A 14802-nucleotide genomic window follows, 5' to 3' on the forward strand; every position below is an offset into this window, starting at 1 on the left:
GATTCTTAGATTGCTTGAAAATTCCAACATACACACAAGTACTTAATGTACTTTTCCAAGGAAGCCAGAAGTCATTTGCACAGTACACAAGTAGTTAGTGACTATATCTGCCTACCTAATTCAACATAAAACATTTTCTTGACCATATGATGTTCAAAAAGTCTGAGTTACTATTCCTTGCATACTCATTATCAGCCTTTCACAATTTCCTAACACAATCTCTTAATGGTTCCTAGTAAAGAAGATGTCAGTGGCTACTAGATGGTGCCAGATAGTTACAGAACACACTGATGTGTTCCACAATATAGTTGCCATTTAAGTAAAATGTTGCTAGGAAAAAAGTGCATGTCTGAGGGCTAGGGATTACTTTACTAAAATAATGTACAAAATGAGTTCTTTACTTCCCATGTGATGGGCCAGCCAGTCTATAACAAGCAATTTATTATTTTTTTGTTGGGATGGTTTTTTGATGATTGTGAAGGAAGAGACTTAACATCCAAAATAAAATATTAGTATCAAGTTTTATGTGATCAGCTTTTACATGAAGATTTGAACATTGAACAGGAAATGTTGCAAACCCTCTTTATCAAGTTAGCATCGTAGATAAGATGCAAATTATATATTACCTTGTGTTTTTAGTATTTCAGATTCTGTTCTGAAAAGATCATTTGAGATTTCTTGTAATTGCAAGCCTGTACTGTGATGTGAGGTCCTAAGAACTGTGACATCTCTTAATTTGTAGAGAAGTAAACATGTGAAAAATAGTGTGTGAAAAATAATATGCTGTTAACCTAATGAGGCAGCTAAAGTTAATGATATATTTTTAAATTATTGTTATTAATTTTTATTACTAGAAACCCATAGGCAGCACTCTTCTAAAATTGGAATGTATTTGCAAAGGATAAATCTGGATTAATAGTATTGCTTCTTTTGCATTAAATTTGTTTTACACTATGAATGTGGGTCAGAATGTCCAGAGGGAAGGCTTTATGATGAGGCATATTTTTGTAAGATAAATTTACTGAGAGGCATATTGCTTTTCTTTTTAAAGCTATTTTATTCACTTAGCTACCCTGCACTTCATTGCAAATTTATATAGGGCATATGCATACCTAATGGCACTGATAAAACAATATTTGCTGATCTGAATCTTTACAAACTCTCATTTTTGTTATATATCAACTGGTTTTCCCTTAAGTATGTTTACTCCTCCACACTTCCTTTTTGCAACAAAATAGGTCCTTAAAGGTGCAGCACTGAGATAATGGAAAATAAGGTTCTTTGTTAACATGTGATGGACTGAGTTTACAACTCCCTGTAAGTACTCTTCTTCCAAATACTATCTTGTTCTGGTAAACAGTGACTGCTCTGAAACATAGCTTTCTTTTCCCTCACCAGTCAAATTCTATAATCCATTTTTATAGCATTTTTGTAAGGCAGTGCAAGGACTTTTGCCAGCTTTGTATGACTGTTGTTTTATCATAGCAAAATTTTAACTTTTAGAATATTTGGAATCTTCTTGGATAATGCATTTCTTTTAGCTGAAAACTTCTTACTGAGTTTTTTTCCCTTGGTATTTATAGATCTTAAGTTATTGCTTTAAATGCTTTTGAAGAGAAGTTGCTATATTGAAACAATTTTGTACTCTTTGTTGTGGGTTCCAGGAGGGCTGTAGTTCTGCATTCTGTGCTGAACTGAACTGCTCATTCTCTTCATTATTTTGCAAAGACCAACCTTACAGGTTGTGAAGAATGTGGGACAGGGAGCTGAGCTATCTCTGCACAGGAGTCAGAGTGGGCTCAGCAGAGTTTAGTGGCTTGGACTTTGTTGTTTTAGCATTAGGAGTTCAGTGTTTCAGTAGGAGTACAGTCATGGAAACCTCTAAGTAGTGCTATTCCAGACCCAATAAAAACTACAGCGCTCAAGTGGGTTTTTTATATTACTGCACCTTTGACATAATCAATCTGTGACTCAGATAAATAGTCCATGAGTAATTAAGATGTTTCCTATGTATCTTGTCATTCAAGGCTGGGTAGAACTGCCCTGTGTGTTTCTGCTAATGGCTGCTAGTTGCTGTTCATGATCTCTGCAGATATATTGTCTTAAAAACATAGTTACTGCTAGCAGTTATATTTTGTTATGGTGACACTGAGAGATTGCAGATATGACTGGCACCATGGAGCTTGAAACTGAGTATTCCTAAAGAAAAGACCAGGATGACTGCCCTTCAGAAAAAAGCAGCAAAATGCAGCACAGAGATAGGGTGTTTCTGGAGGCAGTATGAATGCACAGTTCTACCTGGGCATATTTCTACTTTCCAAATGGCTTCTGCTTAGGAACTATGATTTTGTACAGTGTAGATTCCATCAGATTGCAAATATATGAATTTCAGTCTACTTTTGAGTAGGAAAATCTGGATGTATGGTACACAGAGATGTTAGAAGTTATCTGCTGGTGTTTGTGGCCAAACCTTCCTGCGTGCTGTATGCTTTATGCAGGCAGTGCTGCTGCAAAGCACACACCAGGGAGGGGAGTTCTGTGGAGAATCCCCCTTGCTCCTGTTTGCTTCTCTTTTTGTGACTTAAACTCACAAAGGGAGGTTTTCAGTCATTAGAACAGAAAGTAACATAAAATAGAATGGGACTGAGGGTGACAAGAGCACTTGTCTCTGAAGGAAGCATATGCATTCTTTTGGTGTTTAGGCTTTTGACCAGGCTAAGTTCCCAATTTGCCCCTTCTTCCTGTTAACACAATTGTGGTTTGTAAAAATCTGAACAAAGAGGCTAGTTTTTCCTAGGGAATTTTAAACAATTTATGTGATGTGCTAGCCATCTCAAAATGTTTTACATCAAGTGCTGCCCTTCCCAAGGTGTCTTCTGATAGTGAATCTGTTTGAATTACTCAGGTAACACGTTGCAAGAAAGGAAATTAAGGAGTATATCCCAATTGTGTCCCAACTATTTGGTGGGAAGTGCAGTGTTAGTATTTACAATATATAATCAAGGGCAGTCAGAGCAAGCCCTTGGCAAACAGGGACAAAGGGCTCAAAGATTTTTTACTTCAGCTGTCAAATAATGTCCTTTGCTCAGTATGACCAACTTGATAGCAAATCAAAGCAGGTAGAAGGTTTTGCCTGTGGAGGGACGACTACAGCCCAGTGGTGCCAGGATGAGAGCAGTGGCAAGTAAACACATTTTACATCTGAAATAAATCACTAATATTTGCCAGGCACACTCAAGAGTAGGAGCTCTGGAGCAGGATTTTATAGAGAAACTCATTGGAGCGACTGTCTTGGTAACAACTTTTCTCTGATAAAACTGCCTCCATCAGGAACTGGATTGTGGTTTCTTCTGCCAACTCTCATGTCCTGAAGTGAATTGCTTTGCCTCAGTGTTTCCCGGGGAGATTTTAATTTTTATCTCTGACCTTGTGCAATACTCGATTTACGAGTACTTTTATGCAAATGTAAATTCTTTGTATGCTTAAGAAGTTGATACTAGAGTCATTTAGAGTCCTGTATTGCTTCTCCATGCTCTCATTGTGTGTCTGCTGGTGCAGAAATAGACGTGCCCTTTTTTGTCAAATGCTCCCAATAGATTTGGTGTTGAAAGGGCTGCCATTCAGCTGCTGGTTCAGACTTTTGGGGAGCGGTTTGCTCTCTCCTGACTGCTGTGGTATTAGGGCTCAGCAGGGTAAGTGGAGCTGCTTGTCTTTTATATAGGTAAGTAATGAATTAAGTCCTAATACTACACCAGTCAAGAAAGCCCAAAGCAGCTGCTTTTACCATCCTGTGTCTGTACAGCCATATGTTACATGTAAATGGCAGTGTTGTGTTCAAAGTCATTAATGCTGCGCCTAATATTCTGAACTGGGTTTTGTTGCTAAAAATCGGCTAAACTTGAGAATAAAAACAAGTGTTTTAAATGGAAATTAAAACCTTTTCTTGTATTTTTACGATGCAGGTAAGACAAAATAATTATTGCCAGAGTGACTGCTTGCATCTGAAATAAATTTATACATATTATTTTAAAAAAATCTAGTTAACTTTAAAATATGTAAGTTTTCTTGTCATTTAGGGTTCTGTGAAGCTGATCATCAAGAGGGTTGCAAATCATTGGCGGTTTCTATTTTCAGAGTTCCACATCCCAGAGTAATTTGCTTTAATTTCACCCAATTTAACCTATACTTCACACCATCACCATTCAGCTTTAATAGCTATGTTCTGTGCATAAGAAAAGCAGATAAATGTCCACAATTAGACTGCAAGTGATTACAACTAGTTAGGGCTTTATGAAGACAAAACTTAAGGGGCTGTAGCACAAAACAAAGCCACAAAAGATGTCTAAAAAATTCTTTCTTCAGAAGTCAAGGTTTACTACAACGTTTTATTTAATGTTTTTTGTACTTGATTTTGCTTATGTTGAAGATGTAGGCAGGTGCATCTTCTTCAACTGAAAATTACTCTGCTTAAAGAATATTAGGTTTGTGTTACAGGTGATTAATTTCACTTGAAATTAGCTTGTAAGGGAAAACATGCTAAACCTACTTTATTTTTGGTTCTTTGTTAACATGTGCTTTGTTTAAGAAGCTGTAAAAATGTTGATTCTGATGGTATTATTTTCTCCTAATAATAAATAGGCATAGTAAAATGTACTATCATCAAAGTTTAGTACATTCTGTATTGTTAAATATACCTGCACCTCAGTCAGAAATAGCAGTATCTTTTACAGTTTAAGTCTTTGGAATACTGATGATAGTGTGTCAAGCCAGTCTGAGTATTGATATTAATTATAATTTTTTTTTTTTTACACTTCTAGTCTTGTTTTTTTGTAGCTCAAAGAAGTACCCTCCTTCTAGCTTCCCACTCAAGTTACAGTATTTTAGTTTGTTTTGTTGTGTCCCCCATTCCAACAGTAAGTGGCCAGATAACATTATTGCTCGTTTGTGTCAGGGCTTGTCCCGGGGCTGTGTGTGTGTGCCGTGATGTGACAGCCCGGCTGTGCCGAGCAGCTCCCTTTGATAGCACTCACTGAATGTATGTGCAGAGGAAATGCAAGCACCAATTACTCTCTAGCTCTGGTTTGTGGTGGTGTTATTAAACATTCCCTTATAGTTTATTGACAAAAAATGCTGGTCATTACCCTAAATACCAATGGGAGTTTCAGCTTGTGATGCAGTTCAGATTCTGATCAAATTGTAAATATCCCCCTTAATTGCAGCATAACATGTACCAATACGCTGCTTACCTTTAGTAAATGAATGCAAGATGCCAGAATGCCATTATGGGAAGCTTTAGTGTTAGCCAAATGTTTGGTTACATTTTACTTTAAGGGTAAGGATAATTAGAGAAATGAAGCGACTGGTATATAAAAGAGAAATTAATCTTGAAGATAATAATTAATTTCCATAATTGCAATTAGGAGCAGAATAAGATAAGTTTAGAAGTAGTATTTTGATTTAGATTTTAGCATCTCAGTGGCAGCTTGGAGCAGCTAGAAACAATAAGGTTTAGGCTATAGGCAGCTTCTTCGTTTTTATGTCGAACTAGTTTTATATGCTATATCATAAAACTTTCAGTCCAATCAGCAACTACATTTAAATACTGCAAATTGTGGCAGCAAAACAATAATTCTGCTGATTAGCCCCTTTCCATTTCTTGTAAGTGAACTGTTTATGCTGTTGAGTACCTTTTGAAAAAAGAAAAAGCCAAAACAGCCTTGATTAGTCAAGGAGTAATTGGATGACTTGATTTTAGCAAGAGAATGAATTGGTTGATGATAGCCTGTAACTAAGTGTAGTGGTTCTGTTCAGATGAATACATAACATACAGTCATCAGATCTTGACAGGTATAACATAAGCAATGCAAAAATTTCTGGAGGCTGAGAGGTAAATTTTGTCAAAGGAATTTTGAAGCTGATTTTTGAAAGAAATGGGAAGAAATGTGCATGCCATTAGATGATACCATTTAAAAGTGACATTCGTTATGGCTGTCCTGTATACATATTTATGTGCTCTTAGTTTTGCTTGTCAAGAGCAAATCTAGACTGTGTGTCCTGGCTGCCATCAAGACCTTACAAATTGACAGTTCCTGCACTTCCACAGGAAAAAAACAGAGTCAAGTTGCACATCTTCTCCATTCATTTTGTTTTCTGCATTTTAAGCCAATAATTTGAAAGAAATGTGCAGAACCAGCTATTGCTGCATTCTATCTTTCATGCCACTTAAAAACATATTTTTGGCCCACCACACTTGGACCCAGACAGCCCAGATAAAGTGCTCAGCTAAAGATAAACCCTTCCCCAAAACTGAAGAATATTTCAAGTTTGAGCCTAAGGGCAACGGTAGAGGGAGCTGGGTGTGGCAGTGATAATTTCCAAGCTCCTTACTTCTAGTAATTTCAGCTTATATAATTATTTTGAGGCTGTTAGCTGGCAAAAATGAATCCTGCTCCAGTATTATGCTTTACCATTTTCCTGTCTAAATACTTGTCTTGTTTTAATAGCAGTATCTGGATACTGCTAAAACATGAAGGGAATTTACCACAGCAGATGTGTACTTGCAGTGAGCCTGATGTTTTTAACTCTGTAATCTTTGCTCTTGTACACTAAAGGAAGTGACAAAGATTTTTAAAGGTAGAGTGCAAATCCATCAGGATGTTATGGGAGATTATTTGAGAGAAAGCTTATATATATATATATAATACTTAAAATAAGATATAATACTTAAAATAAGAAACATGGTTTCTGTTCAACTTCCTTTGACAAACTTCTGGTAAAATTATAGTTTACCTCTGCTAGGATATGTGAGAGAAATGCCTGAGAGCTAGTAATGATTTTTTAAAGTAATTAAATTACCAATTAGAGTTTCCCAGTTGACCTTCCTGTTACTGCTGTGTGATTAGCTTGGCTGTTGACAAACACATGGTTCCTGGGGGAGATTCTTGAGTAAGTCTATTTTATGTATGCATTTCTTTGCCCATGTGGCAGATTGATTCCTTTTTCCTCTTGCAGTAGTATGCCATTGTTTCCTGCAGTAGAAACAGGGCAGTTTTGGAGCACAGGCAGTATAACTCAAGGAAGAAGTCAAAAGGAAGTTGGTGTGGTTTGGGGTAATGTTTGAGAAATGCTGAGGCCCTTTATGTTTTAAAAGCAAATGCATTGGTGAAGATGTGGGAAGTACAATGGGTTTTCATTTTATTCATTGGAGAAGGTCATTATGTCCATAGGTCATACTGTCTTGAGAACACAGTGGTGTAACTAGTTTTGGAGATGTTAATTGTAAATATGCTTTTTAATTAGTATTATTTTAAAATAAATACAGTCGTTAGATCAATTTGTTGTTTGTTGAACTTCCAAAATATCATAACAGCTTTTTAGAGATGAATTTTTAGCACAACTTTGCAAAAATTAATTTCTTAATGAAAACTTGAGATGCTAGACCACAGAGCTCAGCTGCCTGTATCCTGCAGGTGTGCATGTACTACAGAGGATATTGTGTGAACAAGCTGCTAACCTTGTAAGCCTCCCTCCTATTTACAGAAATTGAGGCCTCATTATGTCAGTAAGAAGACAGACATGGTTTGTTTGAGGTTCACCAAATTTAAACACACCTCATCGTCAGTGTGGGCTTTACCTCTGACACATGGCCATGTTTGCAGTCTGTGCTGTTTTACAGCCATCCCATTCTAGTCCTTTGCTTCCTCATCTGGATGCCCTGTTAGTATAATTTTGGGGAACCTTTGCTCCCTCATTTTTCTGCCAAGCTCTCCCAAGCTATATTCAGCTTGAGATCAAAATAAGACTACCAAATGTCTGTTTTGCCTTGTCCCCATTATTTTTTCATTGATTCTGGTGTAATGAGAGAGCAGTATCAGATAAGCTAATCTGAGGATTTCTTTGTCAATGTTTGTTTTTCATTTTTCTTCTTCAGTGTCTATAAACAAACTGATTTTGGGTTTTTTTGCCTGATACCCAAGGCAGTCTTACCCATTCCTTCAAAAAAACAAAATTCTCATTTGTTTGCTGTCATCTTGTATCTCTAGACCCACCTCCCATTTTCCCTGCTTCTTCCAATTTGGCAGTTTTTAGTTTCATCAGGCTGTTTTTCTACACAGTGCACCATACCAGCTACTAGTCTGGTGCTACTCAGCATTCCTAGCCTGTGTCCACCTTGTGCATCATGTTCATGGTACAGCTATTGCATTATCTTTAACTGGACAGTGATGGGATTCTTAGTACTCCATTGGTTGTACTTTAAAATAAAGCCTTTGGGTTTTCTGTTTTGCTGCTGTGCGTGCTGCAGGGAAGGTGGGGCTATCATAACATCTTCCCCAACAAAAGAGAGGTAAAGGCCTTGCTTGACAGAGGTATTGCACACAAAGGCAGAAAGACAAAGTAATAAATAGCTATATGCTGTTAACAGTCTATTACAGGTAAGGTTTGTAGATTGAGATTATGGTTCTTATTTTCATCATTGAAACTTGTAAATAATATGCACATTTTCTTGTTTATCTTATTTATAAACTCAGTTTTGCAACTCCATTTTTTCCTACTGCTCTGCATTTTAATATAGGCAGGTTTTAAAATCAGGTACTGAGTAAAACATTTTTCTAGTAGTTTAACTGCTAGTTTCTCACATCTGTACTTTTGCCAAGAGATCTTATCTCTTGCTTAAAGCCTAATTCCTAAGGTTACCACCAGTTCTGGCTTGCTATGTCTGCATGCAGCTCTGCAGACTGGAATTGAATTCCCTACAGTGCTCAGTGTGATTTGTAGCAGGCCATCACTGCAGAGCAGGCTGGAGGCTGGTATAATAGATTGTTCAGGATACATCCCACATGGATATTGAGACAAAGTTAAAAACTAAGGCTCTTCCATCCTAGTGGTGTCACTCTGCCTTTTCCTTCCATTCTTCTTGAGTCTCCCTCATCCCTGAGGGAGTATCCCTGTCATTCTCTAGCTAGGCTGTTGGGCAGAGTGTGATCTGCTTTAGGTTGATGGCTGAAGCTGACATTGAAATTCTAATCAAGAGATTCACAAAAAGAACTCAGTGTCTTGTTGCCTTGAAGAATCTCTCATTTGTACTAAGATGTGGATATTACTGCCAGTTTGGTCTTCTGTGTGTAAAAAATCTTAAAGCTATCACTTTTGTATGGACTGTGTCTGTCTAAATGGGAATTCGTCTAAATGTGAAATTGGGAATTTTACTTAAAATCCATGCCTTTAATGGACTATACAACTAGTGTTCATTCATTCCATGAGGAGAGTCAAGCGACCCAGTGAGGAGGAAAGAAGGGTAAATTGTTGCCTCTAGTGGGAAATCACCAGCTCAGTGTGAGGGGCTTTTTACCCAAGCAAGCAACGCCTGTTCCAAACGCAGGTCTCTTGTCCTCCTGTTGCCTGAGTGAACTGCAGGATGGCTGCTGACACAGGCATGATGGAAGAAGGAGACTTGAAGAAAACTCTGGCAGAACATTGAAGGGTCCATGCGTTAAAGGCTTTAGTGGGCTGAGAAGAGAGTGAAGGTGAAGTTATAGTGTCAATTTTATAGGGGTGGAAATACGCTGAATTAATTGGGCTTGAATGAATAAAGAACAATTTTTTTTGTGAAAAGGAATGGGAAGATGTGAAGAAAACAGAAAAATATAACTAATATATAAGCTGTTTTTTATTGTTGCTAATTCACCTTACCCTTGCTTTTTCAAAAAGGCTCCTTCCTTAAGACCAAAACAAACAGTTTATTTTAGTTTTTATTTTTGAGTTCTAAATGGAAGATCTTCATGGTCATGCAGCTTTTCCCTGACTTTAACAGTGTGGGGATTTTTGTTGCTTTTTAAACCCATGGGCACTAGATGCAGAGGGATGTCAGAAGATATTATTCACATGGTCATGGAGGCTTTTTTTCTTGATATAAGGAAGAAAGTTAACCTTTTAGTGAATGAATGCAACATATCTGTTGAGAAGGCTGAGGCAAGTAGACTTTTTGTTGGTCTGTGTGGCGACATCTTCCTACTTCTACCCTTTTTATTCAATATTTCCCTTGTAAATTAGAACAGAGCAGTTAAGCTGTTCTCTAGTATTTGTTCATCTGAACAGCCTACATCTCATTCTGTCAGGTGTGCAAGTAAGGATTTATGGAAGACAAGGGCTGTGGTATCTCTTCCTTGATTGCCTGGCACTGGTATAGATTAGTGTGGAGTGTTTCCATTTAACAGAGCAGCCGGTTCTCCCATCATGGCCAGCATCAGGATCTGTTGCTGAGGTAATTCTGCTTGTACCCAGGGACTTCACTGATCAGCTTTGGAGAGTAACAGTTAATGAGAGAGGAGGGAACTTCTGGTAACCGCTATTTGAAAGGCTATTCATAGGTTTATGTAAAAATGGTTTTGATATTTGACTATGAACAACCTTTTAAACCTGTGTTCCATGTGCATTGGTGTAAGGCTTTGTTGCTATAATCTTGCTTTTCAGTAAGTTAAAACAAAAGATGAAGTTCAAGGTGTTCATGATGACAAAGAACCCCCACAACTTTCTGTATATCAGTTAAGGAATTGTTTGTTGTTTACCCTGTTTCTTACATTTTTCAGTACAAGAAATGTCTTGAATTTTTTTCCTATGTAAGAAGTAAGTGTTAACTTCGGTAATGTTCAAGTAACATTCTTTTCATGGTTGATTTCTCATGCATATCTTTAATGTTACAGGTTAGGCATGCAAGTACTCTGAAAATTGATCCAGGAAGAATTAATAAACTCTTTTTATCTGTTAATATTTTTATTTTTAAAGCATGTATTGGATTTTTGGGGGGAGTAGGATTTTTTTAAGTGATGCTGCTTATCTGATAATTTCAATCCTAGTTGAATTATGTTGCCAGATTGTCATCAGAAGGGCATGAAGTCAGCACACATGCGTCAGTAATATCTGGTTGTTTTAACCTTATGTTTCCAGTTGGCAATTTGAAATTATGGCTTCAACTGCACTTTAAATATGTGATAATAGCATGTGTTTCTAATAAGGGCCAGCACCATTTTGTTCAGATACTGTGAATGGTTGTCACTCATATATGACAAATGCACCTTCATCTGCTTCTTTGATGGCCCCCTAAAAACCATACCCTCAAATCAGGCCGATGAAATTAGCTGCTGTGTAAATTGTGTGTCTGAGTGGTTCATTATCTAATCACCGTCAGAACCACAGTGATAAAGTAGATTGAAACAGGGACGAGGTCTGCCAGATGATTTCAGGCCTTTTTTTCTAAGCCCTGTTTCCCTTGGAAACACTAAGAGTCATTCAGAACTTCAGAATTCTTTGTCTAGAACTTCTTCATTTCTTAATGCATAAAATTGTGCAGCCAGTGAGGTCTGCCAAGGTAATTTGAAAGGTTTTCTCTCCATCATTCTTGTAATCATTACTGTGTGTGTTAAAATGTTCCACAATGTTCAGTTTAGCTATTGTGTTTGCTACTTCTGGGTTAGATATTGTAAAACACACCAGCTATTTTCAGGAAACTGCTCTAGCCTGTTCCTTTCTAGGAGAATCTCTTAAATGCTTTAAGTCCAGTCCTGAAATGGCAAAGTGCTATGCTTTGGATATACAGAGAGGGAGCTTTGGATCCTGGAGTGGATGTGTAAATTAACATACTAAACCAGTATGATATAGAACATTGCACAGGACACTTGGACATGGGTGGGACAACCACGTGGCTTTTCAATTTCAAACTTTCTTGACTCATTATAGTATGTTCTAAATATATATTTCATGTCTTTTTAACTTAGTAGGAAATTTAAATGTTGTTTTGTTTTAGGAGCATTTGAAGATGATGATATTACTCATGTTGAAGGCAGTGTGGATCCTGTTCGTGACATCGAAATTATACATGAAGAACTTAGACTGAAGGATGAGGAGCTGATCCTGCAGAGCATAGATAAGCTTGAAAAAGTAGCTGTAAGAGGAGGAGACAAGAAATTAAAACCTGAATATGTAAGTACATGACCTATAAAAGTAAATCATTAAGTCTTGTCAGCATTGAATTGAAATATTTGTATTGTTGGGTTTTCTTATTGATCCCACATGTGTAATACAAAACTCTACTACTATTTTTATATGTATTTTAAAGTAATTATTATGAGTTGAAAAAATACTAGAATGACTGGCTGTGCTGTCAGTATAAGATTTCATAGATGTAGCTAATTGTAATTTTTGAAATTCAGCTGTTATTTTCTTGCTGATACAGCTTTGTATGCGAATTGCCAATCCGTTGTCAAATTTACATCAATGTCTAAGTTGTAATTCAGAGTTACTTCTGACTTATTCTTGCTGTTAAGTTCTAGTATTATGTTGATATTAGTACTCCTGTAGCTAGCAAGTGAATGTATTTTTTTTTGTGATTGCACTTTGTGTCTTTTAGTGCATGTTAAATGAAGACTGCTAGTTGAAATTAATTTTAGAATGTTGTTGTAGAAATCTGCTTAAATGAGCTCAATTATCACAGGGTAGTAGTGATGTTTCTTTGTAAATTAGTAATGTATAATAATTATCAACTTCCCAGTATATTTTTTGCAAATTGTTGTTTTACTCCTTCTTGTCTTTTGACTCCCCTATACTTTGCCAATAGTCATTCATTTTTCTTTGTCATTAGTATTCTATAAATATTTCAGGTGGTATATAAAATTCATTTTCTAATTATTACAACAGTTTATCAATGTGGAAATAGATTATTTATGTCTAGCAAGTAATATTAAGAAGATACTGTTTTCTCAGATGGATTTTTTGATAGCAAGTAGTAAGAAAAATATTGTTATATTGGTGCTGCCAGGTTAATTTATCAATGTGGAAGTGCAGTGAAATTTGTTGACCCTGCCTGGTGTCTGGAAACAGGAGCTGAAAGTGAACATCCCCCTCCAAAATATTCTGCTCCATGATGCAGTGTTAAAAAGCACTTCCATGGTAGCTTCTGTTGGTGAAGAACTAGTCTTCATCTGGCATGAAAACTGTTTTATTTCTTGATTCGTCTAGGCCAGAAAAAATAGCTATTGTTGGAAGATATAAAGGCTTTATGTAAGCCTAGAGAGAGAGAACCTTCATTTAAGAACCTTCATTTCAGGTCTTATCTGTCATGTGAACCCAGCCCTGAGTACATGTGGGCAGCGATTTTTATCTTTCACAAAAGGTTTCACATGCTTAGACGAACAGTGCAGTTTTTGCCTGCAGTTTCAAATAGCATCCACACAGTATTTCACCTTTTAATTCATGTTAAAGAAAGGGGCAAGCAAAAATCCTGTCCGTAGTGAATTCAAAGTTCATCCTAAAGCTAAATTTCACATTGGTATGACAGGATGAAAATGAGGAGTGCTGTGATGCTGTTCTGCCCAGCCTTGAGCTCTTCTCACTCACTTTGTTGTGTGGCTGTCTTTGGAAACAGCTTTGCTCAGCTCCTTGTGATGGAACATTCCTATCTAGTTTTTGAGTGTACCTCTGTGGATGCTTTGAGGATTTTATATCACAATGTATGTTCTTCGTGTGTGAAGGAAGAAGTTGGCACTTTTGTGATTACAAAGAATCATAACTGAAGTGTGTTTTAAATAGAATTTGTAAAAGTGATCGGATAACTTGATGGGTGGTAGGTACAGTTGTGGTTGTATGGTAGGAGTTGTTCTTAGTCATTTTTTAACTACAGGAAGTTGGTATGTCTTTGAAAACAGAAAATATCAGATTATCCTCAAATTAAGAGAGACAGTAAATAAAAAACTTCAAATCTAGAAATGCAATTTAGATTAATTAAAGAAAAATTTCAAATCTTTAATAATAATCTTTTTTTACCCAGCTTCAGTTTTTCCTCCATTTCATTGCCTCTTCCTTCAGTCTCCTTACTATTACTTCATCTGTTGTTCACCTGTCAAAATGACTTTGTCACCTTGTATTTGTAAGACACTTCCTGTCATTTGTTATGTTTCCTTAATCCTGTTTTTATGAGCACATGCACAGAAAAGATCAGGTTCTTGCCGTCATGTTGCTCTGCCCGTTCTGTTCCCAATAATAGCTGTTACACATGACCAGTCTCAGCTGAGTTTGTCAACAACAATGGAGGTTTCAAAGGCGTGAAACTCCTTTGTTTCATGGGAGGGGGTGGCTAAACAGTGGGGAAGCACAAATTAATGCTTCCCTTGAGACAAAGGCTGCACGGAGGAACCATAGTCACTAGGGAATCTCTTCAAGGAAATGGGGGGCATAATGCCTCTGAATCTTGCTGATGATCTTGGACCTTCTTGCCTCTCTTCCCTGTGACTTGCATGCTTGAATTGTAATGTATATTCACTAGACTTCATAAAATGGACTTTTTTGGTGAAGGCCTGTGAATCCTCCTTTCTTCTCCTGGTAAATCAATCCTTAGGTCCACCTATACAGCTTCTAGAAGCAGGTTTGTGTAGCTGTAAGACTGTAACAGCTGCTCTTGGGCGTTTTTGGCCACTACTGGGCTTCAGATGTTCATCCACTGGGTTGGGAGGCACTCCTGTGCAGTTTGCTTTGCCTCTTTTCCTTTCATGTTTTGGCTTGCACACAAAGCCTGTGGTTGCATTATATATAATATACTATAGTACACTATAGCAGGATTGACTATGCAGTAAATGATTTACAGGTCTAGGAGGGAAGCATTGTGGAGTTAGTGAAAAAAGCAGTTAAAGATTATTCCACCTTCCTAAAAGGGTAGCCAGACGTTAGGAGTATATTTTGGCAGTTTGGTCAGTCTGCACTTCCCCAGTCCATTGCACTCTGCATTTAGCTTGTCTGTCACAGGGAGAGTTCCCT

At 37.1% G+C, this 14802-nt stretch overlaps 1 protein-coding gene across 1 annotated transcript in view; it reads left to right on the plus strand.

Annotated features, from left to right (window-relative positions):
* Positions 1 to 14802, plus strand: part of OLA1 (Obg like ATPase 1) — a 92491-nt gene that overhangs the window by 31914 nt on the left and 45775 nt on the right. The window contains exon 5 of the mRNA XM_054277965.1: positions 11801 to 11976. Within this exon, the coding sequence (XP_054133940.1) occupies positions 11801 to 11976 (176 nt within the window). The remainder of the gene's footprint in view (positions 1 to 11800; positions 11977 to 14802) is intronic.

Source organism: Melozone crissalis, unplaced genomic scaffold (assembly GCF_028551555.1).
Source record: "Melozone crissalis strain CALT ecotype California unplaced genomic scaffold, PUWL_Pcris_2 ptg000023l_1, whole genome shotgun sequence".
Classification (NCBI taxonomy): domain Eukaryota; kingdom Metazoa; phylum Chordata; class Aves; order Passeriformes; family Passerellidae; genus Melozone; species Melozone crissalis.